The 18,813-nt window shown below is 42.0% G+C and overlaps 1 protein-coding gene across 8 annotated transcripts in view; it reads left to right on the top strand.

The window, feature by feature from the left end:
* Positions 1-18,813, top strand: part of mef2d (myocyte enhancer factor 2d) — a 173,352-nt gene that overhangs the window by 80,369 nt on the left and 74,170 nt on the right. For all 8 annotated transcript variants that reach the window (XM_074684326.1, XM_074684325.1, XM_074684324.1 and 5 more), the window contains one exon: positions 4,531-4,734. In XM_074684326.1, coding sequence (XP_074540427.1) covers positions 4,531-4,734 — 204 coding nt within the window. The remainder of the gene's footprint in view (positions 1-4,530; positions 4,735-18,813) is intronic.

The following is an 18,813-nucleotide window of genomic DNA, read 5'->3' as shown; positions in this document are numbered from 1 at the left end:
TGTTTTAGCTTTCAGCTTGTGTTTTAGCATTTAGCCTGTGTTTTAGTCTTTAGCCAACGCTCTAGTCATGAGCTTGTGTTTTAGCCATTGGGTTTTAGCCTCTAGCTTGTGTTCTAGCTTTTATCCCATGTTTAGTCATTAGCTTATGTTTTGGCCATGAACTTTTGTTTTAGCCTCTAGCCTGTGTTTTAGCCTTTAGCTTGTGTTGTGGCCTTTAAGGAACAGAAAGCCAATAGCTAACTTTAGCTTTTGTTTAAGCCTGTAGCTTATGTTTTAACCCTTAGCTTGAGTTTTAGCCTTTAGCCTGTCTTTTGGACTTTATCTGGTATTGTAGCCTTTGAGAAACAGGAAACTTTTGGCTGACTTTAGCTTTTGTTTGAGCTGTGTTTTAGCCTGCGTTGTAGCCTTTTTCTCTTGTTGTAGCCTGTAGCTGGTGTTGTGGCCTGTCAGGATCAGAAAGCTAACGAGTGCTGGCTTCTGTGACCTTTTACTCTGAACACAACGACTTTAATTTCCTAATTTCCTGACTCCAGTTTGGTCCCAGAGAAGTGTAGATAATCTGTTGAAGGTAACATCTTTAAACTCAAAGATCTTTCTCTCAGTTTGCTCTGATTTTGTCCTGAGAACTTCACTTTCACTTGCTCCTGAGCATCATGTTTCAACCATAACAGGAGTTTTCTGAGGCTGATTGTAAACCTCCTCACGGCTCCTGAACGCGTCGTTAAAAATGAACTGATGATGATAACAAAGAGCGTAGAGTAAAAGCAGACTGATCCACTAAACTGGATCTGAAACCATGGAGCGCGCTGCCCTGCAGGTCGCTGCCTCTGTCATGTCACAGTGGTTGGTGTCGCCGTTAATGACTGATGGAAAATGTGTCGGTGTCACTCGTGGGTGTGCCTGAAGAGATGCTCCAAACCTTTCCACCTCTTTTTTTTTCACACCTTCAATTAACTCCAGAGAACCATCTGTGCACACGCTCATTATTGACTCTCCTCTCCTCCTCTGTACCTGGAGCTCCTCTCGCTCTGTTGTCCTAATCTTATCTGGATAAGTGTGTGTGAGTGTGTGTGTTTGTGTTTGCGCAGGCCCGTGTGTTTAATCCAAACAAAGCCAAATCTCGGCGGATGGTAAATGCCAGTTGGTTCTGGCGGGGAAGCGCTTCTGAAGCCAACCAACAGACAACAAGGGACCCTGTGCTTCAGCAACACTCTCAGCTCTGTTCTGCTTGTTCACGACTGAGGGGGCTTGTACAAGAGCGAGTGTGTGTGTGTGTGAGTGTGTGTGTGTGTGTGTGTGATGGAGAGGGAAAGAGTAAAATAATGTGTGACAGAAGGAGAGTGTGGAAAAGAGAGTGGGAGAGAGGGAGCAACATAGAAAGAGAGCATGGAAAAGAGCATAACAGAGTGTGAAAACGACAAGCAGAGGAGTGTGTGTTTCTGTGTGTGTGTGTGTGTGTGTGTGTGTGAACAAACTGTAGTGAGTACTTGAAGGAGAGCATGTTCAGACACTCTGTCTAGAAGTCTGTTTCTTCAAACACACAGTCAGTCCTGTTTCTGTCCCTAATAACTGAGCACGTATCGTCTGCGGCTCCGCTCTCTGCTGGAGTTTACCGCTCTGCTTCAACAGGAACTACACACGCTTCACACGCTGAACACGCTGAACACGTGTTAGCCGTGCTAAGGATGCAAATATTACCCTATGGCCCCTGGTTTTTCTATAAAGGAAGCTGATTTTGTCATTTTGCAGCCTGCATGTTCTTCTTTTCTCAGTTTGATTATGTCTTATTTCCTGTATATACCAACGAGTAGAGGTGACTTGATACAACCTTTCACTTCTGGTACGATAACGATTATACTGACTTGATCTCACCTGTCAAAACTATCCTCAAGCCACTGAGGCGTCTGTAGCCAGTTTAATCTGGATCATTGATGTCTTCATGAAATGGTAGTAACATGTTTTGGTCCAAAAAGCCAATAAATCAAGCACAGCAGCATTGTTTCCAGGCTCTCATAGCCCCTCTGTTCAGAACGCTCTGATTTAGTGGGCGTGGCCTTCATATGTAAATGAGCCACCGCTGATACCGCCCCGCTCTTCCACGTCACTGAGAGCGGCGCCACGAGCTCCGAGTGCACAATGTTTAGAAAACAGAGAAGCTCGTTTACCGTAACATTACAGGCTAAAACAACAGGCTAACTGCAGCTAAAGTTAGCATCCTGAAGCTAACACAGAGACAGGGGGGACACTGAGGAAAAGCTCTTCCATCTGCTCCACAGCACACAGCATTTAAAATACTCACATTTCCAGGGTCCCAGGTTTGTTGGAGGATGGTTGGTAATGCGCCTGGATTCAGGACCAGTCTATTGGCTAGCCCTCTGTTGGACTGTCCAAAGTTGGAAAAGCAGTCGGCCGTGAAGTGACTAGCACACACATGCTCAGTTTTACTGAGTGTAACTGGAACATTTCCTGATAAATGAACTCTAGACACTTAGTCTGTGTCCGAAATAGCATACTAACGTACTACTCATACTAAGTGTGACGTCAAAAATAGTATGTAGTGCGTTCATGTTAAATAGTATGAAAAGATTGTGTGCGCGAGAAATACCCGGATGTATACTATATTGGTAAAAATTTTAAGTATGGGAGGTGGGCATACTAGTCGCACTGACACGCCCCATAATGCATTGGGAGCCCCGTATTTATAAACGTAAATACAGAATGAGATGACAAGATGAGAAGCGACTAAAATGGACTTAGCTCTACAGGGAAACCTAAACGTAAGGACAAAGAAATAAAGTGTCTGAGGTGACGGACGGATCGTCTTCGGTGTCTGCGAGCAGTAAACATTTTTTAATTTTTTGAAGAGAGATGAATTCATCTTGAGACCGGTGTTAGCTAAAAATCATCCACTAGCGAACTTCCCGTTTACAAAATAAAAGCACCCGTTTATCAACTTTAAGTTCTTTAACGCTTTTGTAAATTGGGCTCTTGTTTTGGAGCGGACCGGAAGTTTCTTCGATAGCATATTGGCGCTCCTAACAGAATGTCCGAAATGTCGAAATTAAATTTGTATCCGTGCGTTTTGTGGCCCAAATGACCACATTTTGATATTCTACGTGATGACTTTCTCGCCTAAAATGTTCTTAAAACTTTCAAATGTGGCGAATCAACAGAGATATTTGATAGCCTGGTGTGCTTCCATAGACTTATGTGTGCTTCCAATTTTTGTCGTCGGAGGTTTTGAAATGCATCATGGGAAACCGAGTAGTATACTACAGTGTAAGCGGTTGGCACTCTAATCATACTTATAGTATGTAGTATACAGTATATACACAACGACCATGTAGTATGTAGTATGTTAGTATGTTAGTATGACATTTCGGACACAGCCTTAGTCTGTCTTCTTCTGAGATGGGAAGCTTGAGCATGGAGCTATGTGGCTGTTTACAGCCCAAAACAGAGCAGTGATGGCTCTTCAACTTTGGCATTCTCTGCATTCTAGAGTTCTTTGAAGTGGGTGGGGAGTGGATTTGGGGGTATCTGCTCCGGTGGACCAATCAGGTCAGACTTGCTCCTGATTGGTCAAAAAAGGGAATCGCTGACGTCGGCAAATCCCCAAAATCCAAACAGCTCGTTTTAGGTCAGGATTTTACATTAACAAGCTCTACTAAGAACAGGTTTGGTCATTAAATATCACATTTTGTGGGCTGGGAGGAAAGACAAAGACCCACAAATTTCACTAGAAGGCTTAATAAAGGGATTTTTGCAGAATATGGGACCTTTAAGTAAAATGTCTTATTACACTTGATATGAGCCACATTCGACTAATCAGTCCAAAAACGTGCCTTATTTTAAGTTGTTTAAAGACAAAAATGAGGTTTGAATTACTTGTAACAAGTTTAAAAAATCTGCCAATGGAACAAGAAAAATTTGCTCAAAAATTTGCTCAAAACTAGAAAAATGTCTTAATGCAAGTAACTTTTCTCTTGTTCCTTTAAAAGATTTTTTTACTTGTTACTTGTTGAAAATGAGACACAAACACTTGATAAGATGTCTGTTTTTCATAGTTTCATTTTCTTAGTGTCTTCAATCAGATGACAGGACATTTGAAACCATTGGAGCTGATGAATGAGACGTTCGAAGTGACTGTTTGTAAAATATTTGGTGCGACTCACGCCCTCTTTCAGCAGTCTAACCAGGAGCTGAACCAGGATCTGGTTGAACTGGTTCCACCTCGTCTTCCTTAACGGATCATTTATCTAACGTGTGATGGTTTGTAATGGTTTTAATGGCGCTGTAGTCATCCAGATACAGAAGGAGAAAGTTGTGTGGCGCTGACAGCTCAGGGTGAGATCAGCTCCTGTTAATCACCGCGTCAGTCATGGTAACGAGAGCTGCGGGCAGACACTTGGTTGAAGGACGTTATGGCAAATCTAAAAAAGAAGAAGTCTGAGCATCTCATTCATGTTTGTTTCCATGTGCACATTCACCGTTAACATCTCTAAACCTCCGACCTTCCTCCGTCTCCAGGTGACCTTCACCAAGCGGAAGTTCGGCCTGATGAAGAAGGCGTACGAGCTGAGCGTCCTGTGCGACTGCGAGATCGCCCTCATCATCTTCAACCACTCCAACAAGCTGTTCCAGTACGCCAGCACCGACATGGACAAGGTCCTGCTCAAGTACACCGAGTACAACGAGCCGCACGAGAGCCGGACCAACGCCGACATCATCGAGGTAAAGCGTGGGAGGAAGTGGGGGCGGTCTGATGAAGTATTTGTCGTTGTCACGGGGGCGTTGGACACGTGTCCGCCATGCTCTCATTCACTCTTCATCCTGGTCTTTGTTTGTGAGCCGTTTTCTCACTGGCTGCTGTAACCAGTCTTCATTTTCCCCGGTGGGGTCATTAAGATTCAGCCTAAACTAATTCAGTCCGGTCCCCGCGGACTCCTTCAGGCTTAATTAAGTCCATCAAGTCCAGCAAGTCCAGTTTGTTGCAGACTAGACTCTGAAAGTCTGGGCCTCTTGGATCATGTGTTGTTGTTTGAGGAGGATCTGTGTGATACGCAGTTTTCTGTCCTGTGGTTTCCTGCTGTGTGGGGTCATGGCAGGTCCGGTCCAGGGTCCTAGAGCAGGAAACACTCGGTGTTTTAATGTTTGTATCCAGACTGGTTTCTGTCTGAAGTGTGGGTGCTGGTTTACACTGGTCTAAGCCAAATTCCCAACGCCCCAGGATATTTAATTTAGCTGATCAGTAAAAAATGAGTCTTTGGTCACGTTTCTGTGTTTCCTGCATCAGTCTGCCTCCACTGATGCTGTCATCATCCTGGTTTTCTGGTCCTATGTTTTTATTTCTTGTTTTAGATTTTTACAATAATGGATGAAACATACGACTGTAATTAGTTTCTGACTATCCTGTGAGGCCTTTCTTTACCCTTTATCAGTGTTTTCTGATCTTTTAGAAACCACTCAAAGCTATCCGTCCAGCTACAGAAACTTGACAGAGGAGCTGTTGGGAATCAAAGAGACAAAACTCTTCCAGCGCTTGGTTTGTCAGATAGGGGTTTGAAAAACGAGCAGCAGGTCAGTGTTTTACCGTTATTTTACAGCAAAGTGATTGTTGTCTGTGCTCCACATGGCACGGACCATATACCCAATGATTTTTACTAGGTTGGATACATGAACTGTTGTTGTTGAAGTGGTCGCCACAAAAACTGCTCCCCCTGGTGGCTGGCTGCAGTATAGGTAAAAAAAAATCCATCTCCCCAGTCATTCCAGATGGGCTGTGGTCAAACTTTAAAAAATTAATACACCTGGTAGAAATGTTTCTCACGTCTGATTGTTGTGGTGATTTGAAGATATCATTTGGCTGTCTTGTATCCAAGTCCTCTTTTTTCTGAAGAGTTTCGTTTTCATTAGTTATTCAAGGTTAAAAACAAGGTTTTTAGTCACGTTTAACAATGATTGACAGCTGACGTTCTTGTGAATTTTTTTCGGGGATTGTAAAATATGTCTGGAGGTAGAGTCAGGAAGTGATTTGACTCTCGAAAGAAAAAAAAAAAGTTATTATTTTTGTCCCCCAGCTCCACTCAGATTCTCCCAGAATCCCTCACAGTCTCTGCTGCGCAGACTCTGGCAGAGGAGCCACGTTGTCCTCTCTATATACAGTCTATGGTAGGAGAAAAATAATTGTTTGTAGTATTGGGGTTTTTTGTATGACAATTTTCACTTGTGACTTTTTTGTTCCAAAATTTTATATATATAATTTTTATTATTATTTCATTATTATTTTATTATTATTTTTATTTTTTTATATAAATATATTATTATACATTTATTTTTTATTTATATATATGTTTTTTAATTTAAATCTTTTATTTTAGTCTTTGTTTGGAAAAGTAGAGATGTAAATCCCCTGAATAAATCTTGAATATTGGCTCACATGTGATGTAGATTTTTGGCGAAATACATCTCCTGATATCGTCTGTAAGCTTTACTTTTATAATTTAACTTCTTTACTTGGTCTGGTGTTAAAAAATCCAACTAAAAATCTTGAAAATTATCAGAAATATTAAAGAATCCGAATTTTAATCAAATTGGCGCCCCCAAAATCATCAACGAATTGAATCAGGGAAAATCATATTAACACAGCCCTAATTTTATAGTGTTCTGGCTAATTTTAAGAATAATTTGAGTTGTTTATTGTTTTAGTTCACTTTAAAATTCCACCACTGGGGCAGCAGCTTAATAGAAGCACAGACAGCTGGTCTGTGCCATGTGGAGCACGGACAGCCTGTGCCCTCTGCGCAACATCTCAATCATCTCGCATAGCTTCTTTGTTCCCTCTTTGCTTGTGCTTACAAAACGCAACAAAAATTACTTTTCTATCCATTTCTGCTGCCAGTATTTAACCGTTATTTTACGATGACATTTTTACAGTGTAGGGTACATATGAGAGCAGATTTTCTTTTTATGATGCATGTCGATCCATGGATCTATTCCTGTTTTTTGAGTCACTAAATTTTCTTTTTTCATTTACAAGCCTCATACCTCAAGCGTAGGGAAGCATCTAACGGTTGTTCTCACGTCAGTTTGTCTGGTGACGTTTTCTTTCTCTGCTCGATGTCAGGATGTGGGGAAATGTTGCCACAGATGGCATCCTCAAGTTTTCTCTTTGGTTTGGCAACCCCAACATATTTAGTTTCCAATCACTGAAGCATCTATGGCAACCTGCAACAACAAACAAGACTTCCAGAAACAAGATTTCTGCCCACAGACCTGTTTTTATTTGTTTTGGCAAAGCAGCAAAGATTAGCAAGGAGTGGTCCAGTGTAGTCTGCTGTGGAGCTCCTGGGTTTGACGTGTTTCAGTGTTTCTGTCCGTCCTACGAGCTACAGGGCAGAGAGCCAGAGGTGAGGGACAGCTGGGCCTCCCCCCTCTGGCACAGACCCTGTTGTTGCCCAGAGACCTCATCAACAACATCAACAACACAAACATTAGCAACGAGCCAACCGACAACGCCTGGAACCAAGTGGAAACCACCTCAGCGCCAAACGGCCTCCGGATAAACCTCGCGTTAGCTCGCTTACGTATGGATGATGAGGGAGGTCAGGGTTCGAGGTGTGAGGCCAATCGTTCGGCTCCTTTCCCTGGTTTTGTAACAGGAATACACATTTCTGCTAACGTCTCTCCTCCTGCCTGTGGGGAACGGCTTCACCAGGCGAGCTCGGAGCACGCTCACATCGCTGACCCTTTTATACATAATGGCCCTCTCATGAATTGAACACGAGGTGGTTAGGTGTGATTCAGCGAGCCGTGCACTCTGCGGCGCAGCACTCAGGCTTCGTATAGAGCCAGGACTTAAAGCTGGAGCTCTCTTCCTGCGCTGCAGGAGTTCACCATCGGTCAGCTGCAAACGCCGACAGCGTGCAGGCACCTGCACATGTTAACTGTCCTGTTGGAGGCTCAGGTTCAGACGAAGGGCACAAAGATATGAAAACAGACTGAAATGGCTGCTTAATGCGACTGATGTAAGATTATTGTAAGTCCTGAGAGAAATTCAGAATTTGACACCAAACACAAAAACCCAGTGCTGCAGTGACGCTATAACTGTCTTGTCTAGAAGTGGCTTTTGGTAGATCTCACTGATGATCAAGTAGATTGGTGAACACTAAGAGCAGATTCTCATCGATTTTCTCTGTTCGACTTAAAAAATGTTGAGCATGTTCAGGGGCAAGTGCGTGTACTTTTTCGCATTTCTAATCATCATACTTTACAAAATATTCAGCATTTTCCTAATTTTTTTGACCCATTAAAATGAATGGAGATGATCCGTCTCCGTGGAAACCACACAGCTGATGATGTCATAAGGAGTTAGGGTTCCGAAACTCATTTAGAAGTAGAACTGGCGCATGTCACTAGAGTTTGGCTCTGCTTGCCATCACCATGGAAACCACACAGCTGATGATGTCATAAAGAGTGAGGGTAAGGGTTCCGGGCAGAGGTTTTAAATAGGACTGGTTCACATTACTAGAGTTTAGCTCTGCCCCCCATCACCATGGAAACCACATTCCTGATGATGTCATAAGGAGTTAGGGTCAGAGTTCCGAACAGAAGTTATAAGTAGGAATGGTGCGCATTAATAGAGTTTAGCTCTGCTCCCCATCACCATGGATACCATGCAGCTGATGATGTCATAAGGGGTTATAAATGAGACTGGTGGGCTTAGAATTAGAAGGTTACGGCTCAGCATTTCAACATCAACATTACAATGACAAATAAAAGAACAGTTTTTCTGCTTTTGCATGTGCAGATTTTCAAACTGTTCTGACAATAGCACCAGATCTCAACCAGGCTAGCTAAAATGCTAAGAGATCTTCAAGTTTTGGATGCATGGGGTCTCAAACACCAAGGTCCGCCCTTTACCCCCCAAAAAAATGTTACAGAAATCTCCAAATCTGTCTGTAAAGTCGTCAAAACACTCAAAAATCGCCACAACACCAAGGTCTAACCTTAGCCCCACCCCTGACAGGCCTCTAGAGGATTATCCAATCAGAGTGAAAGGGGTTCTTCTTCAAGAGACAACGGCTTACACAAACTCTTTTAGACAAAGCTTGAAAAAAAGTGTTTCCTGAAACACCAGAGTGAGAAAAACAGGGATTTTTCTGAGCGGTAAATCATGTAAAGATACTACGGGAACACCAAAGGGACAGAATAGAGACTTCAGAAAATCACTATACCCCCTCTTTAAAAGCACATTGCTTTTAGTAAAAACACTGGATGTTTTAACTTAGCATATGCAGATTTTCAACCTTCTACTTATTAATATGTTGTAAAAATCCCTGAATTTGTAGCTGATCAAAACAGTGTTTTTAAATTAGCATCAGATCTTCACCAAACTAACTAAAAATGCTAAGAGGTCTTCACTTCTTGGATGAATGGGGTCTCAAACACTAAGGTCCGCCCCTATAGCGAAGAAAATCTGTCTGTAAACTCGTCAAAACACCAAAGTCTACCCTTAGCCCCACCCCCTGACAGGCCTCTAGAGGATTATCCAATCAGAGTGAAGGGGGTTCCTCTGAAAGAGACAACATCTCAGACAAAGTGATTCAGACAAAGCTTGAAAAAAAGTGTTTCCTGAAACACCAGAGTGAGGAAAAAACAAGGACTTTTCTGAGCTGCAAATCATGCAAAAAACTACGGGAACACCAAAGGGACAGACAAGACTTCAGAAAATCACAGTACCCCCTCTTTAAAAGCACATTTCTCTTTAACACAGCAGTATTTAACGCAGCGATCCTTTTATAGTCGCTTTACGTGCAGTGGAAAAATCAGATAGTTTGTTTTTTGGTATTCTAATGAAGATTAAGCTTTAACTGGAAAGTGTAGATACAGATTTTATTTCACAAGCAAATACAAAGGTAGAGCAAAACATGTAAATAAGACGAATGGCATGACCTGTGATGTAAACGAGGCTCACGCTGAGTTAAATTTGATAGATATGTCTTGAAATGAGACAAATAACAGCTGATGAGATCTGAGTTTTTGCAGTTTGCTGGAACATTTCCCAGATTTCATGTTTCGATCAGGAAGAGAGCAGGAAAATCCCGGCGCTGCTCCTCAGCTCCTGCATGAAGAAAGAGGAATATGCCAACAGAATTAAATATCAATTTCAACTATTTGTTCTCTGCCCATTTTTTATTCCCTGCCTTTATGAACAAAGCAAAGCTACCTGCGTCTCTGGAGCGCTGAACTTCAACACCGAGTGATGAGTTTTATTCCCCGCTTTCAGGCTGTTTCATCAAATGTGTTATTGGAAGAAGCCCCGAGGCTTCAAAGATTGTTTGATTCGTCTCATAACGCCCTGAGAGGCTCCTCCGACCTCTAACTCCTGCTCTGAGCGCTCATTCGTCTCCGTGTTGTCTGCAGCTTTCCACAAACATTTAAATCAATCAGGAGCTGCTGTGGAGCCGGAGGGGGCTTCACATGCTGCTGCTGCTGCTGCAACTTTCCAGGAAGCCAGGAACCTTTTCAGGGACCAGGAACTTTATCTGTCAGGAGCTGAAATCCTGAGGGCATGAGCGAAATGTAACAGTTTCTTACTCAACGTTTCTTTCACGTTTCATATCAGTGGAAGATGAGGATCTCATAAATGCAGCACAAACAAACACGAATCAACACATTTCAGAGACATGAGAAAAAATTTGCCTCAGGTTACCAGGATTAAATTTGATCCGGATCTACTTTATCTTCACAATAAAAAAAACTATAGAGTGTATAAAACTCTATACATAGTTAAAATCTGTTTAATACTTGTCTTAAATATAAGGATGTTGTTTTAATGAAACTGTACGTTTGATGTCTAGGATTTTTCATATTTAATTTATTCCTTGAATTTGCAGAAATGTTGAAATTTGTAAAAAAAAAAAAAAAAAATTCAAAACTTTGCATTAATTTCAAAATATTTTTAAATCTCATTATTCAGAATTAAAAAAAAAAAATTAGCAAAATTTCTAAAAAGATTTTGAAATAAATTAATTCAAAAAGTTTGAAACTAAAATAAAGTAAGAGTTAAAAAAATTTCAAGAATTCTAAAAAGTAGAAATCAGGAAAATTTACAAAAAAAGTTTGCAAAAATTAAAAAATGAATTTAAATAATTTGTGAGATTTAAAAAAAGAGAAATGAAGAAGTTCAAAATTTAAAAAAATGCAAAAAATAATTCAATGTTTTAAATCTAAAAAATACCAATACTACCAAAAATTCAAAAATTGAAATTTCTACAAACTTTTTGAAACATCGAGGAATACTTGAATTCAAAGATGAAAAGGACTGTTTGGTTTCCATGGTGACAGATAATTTCCCATCCATATCTATAGGCTTTTTATATTATTTTGTTGAATATTTTCAAAAGTTAGAGGGTTAGAAATTTGAGTGATACACGTGCAATTAATCCCGAATATTCTGAACATTTCGTGATTTGATAAATGAAAATCTGTGACAATTTCTTGGAGGAGTAGGTAATGTTGTGCTCAGCAGTGAATTAAAGGGTCTACAATTAGTTCCTGCTCTGGAGCCAGGGATTTCCAGGGAGTAAGAACTACTCTGGTTGAGTTTTGCTTGATGCACACCGAATATCAACATCACTCCTGCACTTTAAAACCACTAAATGTTGGCGTTTGTAACATCTAATGTTTGAAATCAGCAGCACAGGGAGAAACTGAGACTTTCAGGAGAAATGAAACTGAAACTTAGCATCATACCCATTGTGTCATGTCTTTTTTCTGACTCTAAAATCGACTCATGAGGTTAAAGGAGTCGTGCATAGGCCTTATGCTTAATGTTGTGTGCACAGTATCTGCAGTTGATTTGTTTCTGGATATACTGATACGGCATTTTATCCATATCTTGATATTTTCACGATATATATCTCAATATTTGGACTTAGCCTTGGGATGTTGCTTTGATGCTTACAATCGAACCCGAATGGTGACACCCAATGTGTATATTGAATAGAATAGAATAAAATAGAACTTTATTGTCATTGTAACAAGTACAACGAAATTGAAGTCACAGCAGCAATCAAGAAAACAAAAGTAAGAAAGTGTATAGAAAGTGCAAAAAGCTCCATAAGAAAATAGATGCTGACAGCTTGTCCATCATTTTCCAGTCAGCCAGCCTCCACCTCCACAGGGTCCAGGACTGAGCTTCTTCAGCAGTCTGTTCGGTCTCTGTCTCCTGGATCCTGTATCCTAGCATGATGCTACTCTGCCCTCTGGTATTCCCTCTGTTGCTGGGTTAGCACAGCTAGCTCGTCCATCTTATTGGAGATAGATCTTACGTTCCCAATAACGATGGATGGAAGGACAGGTCCATGTCGTCACTTCTTAGCTCACACCTGAGAACCAGCACGTCGTCCTCACCTCCTTCTCCTCACCTTGTGGGAAACATCTGGCGTAGCACTAGTTAGCATTGACATGCTACAGGCTGCTAACAGCTGATTTCACATGTACACAATGCAGCCATGGTTACATGTAGGATCTCCAGACAAACACAGGAGAAAAGTAGTAAAAATATCACTGAAGACACAAAAAGTTTGGTGTCCATGACCAACAAATGAATCATACATTTATAAGTCCACTCCAAATACTTACTAATAATTAGAATGCACATATACATTTAAAAAAATTCAAACGCTAATGAACAAATTTGCCATTGCCAGGCAGGGGAGGGGGTCGAGGCAGACACAGACACTGACACACATGTAAAGAGACCCAGAATTTAATTTCATCGGATTTTTTTCACTCTGAATTGTTAGTTTGTATAGTCTTAGTTAGTGAACGGGGATAAGTTGTAAAACTTCTCCTTGTTCTGCTCTGCGCCACTTCCTAATCTCTGCTTCCTGGATTCCTGTTGGAGGTGATCTGAGGTGCTTTGGACCCCACGTGTCGTCTTGTTTTGCAGTTTTCCAAACACCCAGCCCCCCCTGACTCTGGACACAGATATAATAATGATAATAACGTGCTAAGAGGACGTTTGGTTCCTGGACGACCTGCTCTGAAAGCGGCTGCAGGGCTGGAGCAGAAACATCCAGAGAGATTTAATCCAATAATGGACGGAGTCCAACGAGGGCTGAAATCTCAGGGAAAGTGTCGGTGAAGCACTTTTTGATTTGAGTGGGTGGATACTTAGACAGAGGTAGCAGAGTTTGCTGCCATGTTTTTCACCTCCACTCCTCTGTCTGTCACTTCCTCTCCTCGCTCCTTTCCTCTCTCCTTCCTCCTAATCTCCTGATTTCCTCGGTCACGACCATCCCTCCCTCCTTCCTCCTCCTTTTCTCCCCCTCTGTCTCCCTGTGTCAGCAGTAAAGCCTTTCTGTAGGCTGTATCTCCAGCTGCAGATGGCTCTTAAGTGTATGCAAGAGTGTGTGTGTGTGTGTGTGTGTGAGTGTGTGTGTGTGACAGGGCGTTGGGCTGCTTCGGGCCACATCAGCTCAAGCTCCACTGGCCCTGTTTGTGTGCGTACATGTGTTTGTGTTTTCAAGTGTGTCACTCTGTCTCTTTTTCCCTCTATGTGTGTGTGTGTGTGTGTGTGTGTGTGTGTGTGTGTGTGTGTGTGTGTGTGTGTGTGAGAGTGTGTGTGTGTGTCTCTGTTTGCACGCTCTGCAGTGGCCCATGAGATCGCCTCATACAATATTCAGGCCTGGTGAGCCTCTCTGTTGAGTGTGTGTGTCTATGTGTGTGTCCTACATGGGAGCTTCTCTCCTATACCAGCTTGTATACTTCACACACACACACACACACACACACACACACACACACACACACACACACACACATACACACACACACACACTGCAGGCCAAGAGGCGTTCACTAACTTCCCCCTGTCCTCAGCTGTCCCCTCTGCCAGATGTGCAGCAGCACACACCTCCTTGCTAAGCTAAGCTAAGCTAAGCTAAGTGGGTGTTAGCATCATCTGCGGCGTGCCTCTAATCCTCATTTTTCAGCCTTTGCTGCCACATTTGGAAACATTAAGTCAGAATCAGTCCCTGTGTGACCTCAGGATCACGTTGAGGGGGAAATTTCTTCAGTGCGCTGCAGGAGGACGCAGTGACACGCTAACGCTGCGGTGTTTGAAACGGCTGCAGAGGGTTAATGAGGAGGTTTGATATTTAGACATTTAAAAAACAACAAGAATGGACAGAAAAATGTTTGTGTTTGGCGACTTTTAGTGACTTCTAGGACAGCCAATAGCAACTTTCCTTCTTGAGGAGTTAGCATGTTGAAGCTAGCCAAGTTTACCTCAGCTTTGAAGATGTTTGAAATGAGAAACAGCCTCATTTTTTCTGATTTTTCATGACTATAGAAGGATTTTCAGTCTACGTCATCATAAAGACACATCTTAACCACAGAAGCAGGGTTCAGCTCCTTTCATTCAGACAAGTTAGCGTTTTTTAAACACTTAATTCAGCCTGTTATTAGCATCAAAATGTTCGGGTGTTCTGTGGTCAGTTTTTAGAAACGATGCTATACAACAGAGACAACGTTTGTCACAGAATAGAGTTTGTGCTGCTTTTTACAGGCATGTTATGCAGTTGAATTAATTTTCACATGACTGATTTTAAATGACCATCCAGGGCTTCCATAGGGTAGACATAGAGAAACTCAGAGCAGAGAAGCATCAGACCCAAAACAGCACAGTTTTGAATGGTTTCATATTGGCCATCGAGTAAAAAAAAGGATTATGCCGATATGCCCAAAATGCCAAATATCTGCCCCGATAATCAACCCGGCCGATAATCGGTCTATCCCTAATGTAAACAAAACAAATCGAAAACCGTGACAAGAAACAACCCTGGATTTTGTGAACGTTACAGCTCTGGTTTGTGTAGCTCTCTGTCAGAAACTTCTACACTGCAAAAAACTGAGATCTTATCAGGTCTTTTGTCTAATTTTAAGTATCATTAGTAAGTTATTAGTAAGTAAGTCCTTATTAATGGAAAAGTTACTTGTATCAATATACTTTTCTAGTTTTAAAGAGAAAGAAGAATAAAAAAAGAAAAGAAAAAAAGGAAAAAAAAGAAAAAAGGGGAAAAAAGAGAAAAAAGGACAAAAAAAGGGAAAAAAGAGAAAAAAGAAAGAAACGAAAAAGAAAAAAAGAAGAAAAAAGAGAAAAAAAGAGAAAATATATATATATTTCTAGTTTCAAGCAAGTTTTTCTACTAACTTTTCTATTTTTGCATCAGCAGTTTTTTTTTACTCTTAACAAACAATTCAGACCTCGTTTTGTCTTGAAATGACTTGAAATCAGACATTTTTATGGACTGATAAAGTTAAATGTGGCTTAAATCAGGTGTAATATGACCATTTCTACTCAAAATAAGAGAAAAACTCTTGATAAGATTTCAGTTTTTTGCAGAGCGGCTTCTCTGCGTGACTCCAACTTTTGTCGACTCCTAAAGAAAACCTTAAAATCTTTAACGTCTTCAAACTCCAGGTTATCCCAGAAACACAGACTGAAGCTTTGTTCGCCTCCTTCTCTCGCTCAGACCACGCCGAGGCGAGCTGAGCGTTCAGAGGTCTGACCGTGGACACAGATGCATGATGGGACGCCGAGCGAGATGTCCAAAGAAAAGAGAGCGCACGGATGAATTATGTGTTCGTTATTAAGTGTGAAGCTTTAATAAGGAGGCACTGGGTGTGACATCACTGGTCCAGGACACACACACACACACACACACACACACACACACACACACACACACACACACACACACACACACACTTAGAGGATAATTGGACGGCCACAGACTGAGCCCGTTTGCTGCTCTGCCTCCGTGAGTCTCTCCAAGCGAGAGCTCTGAGTATGAATTATGAAGTGTGGATTTAGTCACGCAGGCTCACACACACACACACACACACGCACACACACATACAGACACACACACACACACACACACACACACATGGCCGTTGCTTTGTGTACAGTTGCCCTGCATGTACTGTACACACACCTCAACGTGAAGTAAAGTGCTTCTAAACATACAGGGAGACTGAGTGTGTGTGTGTGTGTGTGTGTGTGTAAGATTCCTTCACTCCAGTGTGTGCAGTGTGTGTCTGAGAGGCTGCATTTACACACACACATCCTTGCTTTGAGATGCACGTTCTGCTTTTCTGTGTGTGTGTGTGTGTGTGTGTGTGTGTGTGTGTGTGTGTGTGTGTGTGTGTGTGGGCAGCCTGCCTCTCCTGCCAGAACGTGTTAATCCGCTCGGCTGCAGATCCCAATCAGGGCGAGGGAAGGAGCAGAGTGAGGGACAGAGGAGACACGATGAAAAGACGAGGAGCGAGCACGCCGCTGGGCGGGAAAGCCCTCCTTCTTCTTCTTCTTCTTCTTCTTCTTCTTCTTCTTCTTCTTCTTCTTCTTCTTCTTCTTCTTAAAGGGGGCAGGTTTTACCACACAGACCCAGTTTATGGGGGTGGGGTTAAGGGCTCGGGGCCCCGCCTCCGTCCTCCTGGGTCGGAGCCAGAGGAGCTGGATTTACCCAGATCCTCCATGATAGCCACAACAAAAACCTGCTCTGCTAATCTGACAGACCTGCTCCAACACCTGCTGCTCCCTCAGGTCCTAATCTGGACTAGAGGTCACCCAGAGGCCTCGACCTGACCACTCAGGACCAATCAGCTGATTCCTCTCACTGTAAACGCTCTGAACAGAGTTTAACAGCAGAGCACCGCAGAAAACTGAAATCTTATAAAGTGCTTTTGTCTGAATTTTAGCAGAAAATGTCTTTGTAGACTCAATCTGAGCCACATTCACCTGACCGAGTGGAAAAATGTCTGATTTCAAGTTATGTAAAGACAAAAATGAGGTCTGAACTACTCATAACAAGTAAAAAAATTTCTCTTGTTCCACTGGCAGTTTTTTTTTTTTACTAGTTACAGTTATCCAGACCGCATTTTGTCTTTACATAACTTGAAATCAGACATTTTCCTGGACGGATTCGAGTATAAAAAGACAATTTTTACTTAAAATAAGACTAGGGGTGGGTACTGAATTATGTACTTTTATAGGTGCCGACTGAATTCTGTCAAAAGTACTGGGTACCGATTCATGTAAAACCAAAAGGTGCCATGTTTAGGTCCTTAAACACATCCTTGTGAGTGTGAGGGAGTGGAAGAGTAGGAGATTTTCCATGCTGGACATGAACACAGCATTTTTGCCTAATCGACACTTTAAAATGAGATTATCAGCACTAATATTGCTGATTAGTTCATGTCACCCAAGACCAGATTGATTTACAGCACGTCTAAGTCTCTATGACAACAAACCAGCTGATGAAGTTTAGCAGAGAGAAGAGAGATCTGTGTTTTTCTCTGCTGAAAATGATTTCTGTGATTAATTTTGTAGTGATGGTGGACACTGGAGCCTAACTGTCAGACAGAAAAAGGACAGAAGAGCAGAAGAAAGAGAAACAAGAGAGAGATAGAGCACGAGCTAAAGGCTAACACAGGGGCTAAACTGTTTGTGCTAATGTTGTCTCCAACCCACAGTCAGCAGTTATTCTGCAGTGGTCTGTTCAAACTTGAGAGTCTATCAATAAAATGAAGAGTGTGGTTACGTTAGCTCTGATTGGTCGATGACTGGCAGGACATAACCAGGATTCACCAACGTTACACATTACAGACACGTCTCAGAGCACCGAGCGACCGATAGCTCTAAATATAGGTGGCTACTGATGTATGGCACAAACTAACAGTGTTTACATGTTGTCATGTTAGCCTATGGATACGTCGGAGCACTGGGATGCCGATAGCGCTGCATATAGTCCGCTTGATGTCACGTTCCAAACCGCAGGACTATGTAACTGTGCTGATAAATACCTTACCTCAGCACGTTGTATCCAGTAAAAAGTTGACTTAAAGAAAATTTATTTTGATCCGATCTCCACTTAATTCAAACAGATCCTCCTCACAGCATCCTTAAAATAAGACAAAAACACTTGATAAGATTTCAGGTTTTTCTGCAGTCGGTGAGTCAGAAAACTGAGGTTTGACGTAACGTGTGAGAAAGGTTTAAGACCAAAAGCAGCGTGCGTGTAAAATCTGACAGGTCTGATCCTGCAGAGATCAACTTTTACACACATGAATCATCAATATTTCAGAGAACAGCCCAGAGAAAACTCCTGGTTATTCCCGCTCTCAGCTGTTGACTTTAAGGCGCAGTTCAAAGCCGACATGTCTCCTGTTATCCTCCAAACACCGTCAGATTAAACACTGAGCTGCAGCGTTAATTACTGGAGATAATTTCTCTTTATTACAGCAGAGTTTCAAGGAATTCATAAAGAGTCGTCGTCGTCGGCTCCGAACTCTGATTTTGTGACCCACCGTGCAAAATGATTAATGCTCCATCGACGAAGCTCGACCAGGACTCCATTAAAAGGAAATTAAGAGGTGGAAGTCCCTGATTGATGAGCACTGACTCCTTCAGGACTCAGTTTTATTAAAAACCAGCCTGAGTGATGGATTCTTCCTCCAAACAGAAACAAAAACAGAAAACCCTCGTTAACCAATCCACCACCTCTCAGGAACCTCCTCCTTCATCAGAGCCGACCAGCTCAGCTAGATGTTTGGGCTGCCGACGACGGTTTGAGGATGTAACAGAGAGGGGGACAATGTGGATTAGACGGAGACAAAAAAATCAAGTTTTTTCATCTTATTTTTAGTAAAAATGTCTTATTGATCTTGATATGAGCCACACTGAGCCAACATACATCTTATTTCAAGATATCAAGAGACGCAAATGAGGCCTGAGTTTTG

Source organism: Halichoeres trimaculatus, unplaced genomic scaffold, assembly GCF_033239565.1.
Source record: "Halichoeres trimaculatus isolate MK-OKI-2021-1 unplaced genomic scaffold, fHalTri1.1 fHalTri1_scaffold_12, whole genome shotgun sequence".
In the NCBI taxonomy this organism is placed as follows: Eukaryota; Metazoa; Chordata; class Actinopteri; order Labriformes; family Labridae; genus Halichoeres; species Halichoeres trimaculatus.
This window is presented reverse-complemented; position numbering and strand designations above follow the sequence as displayed.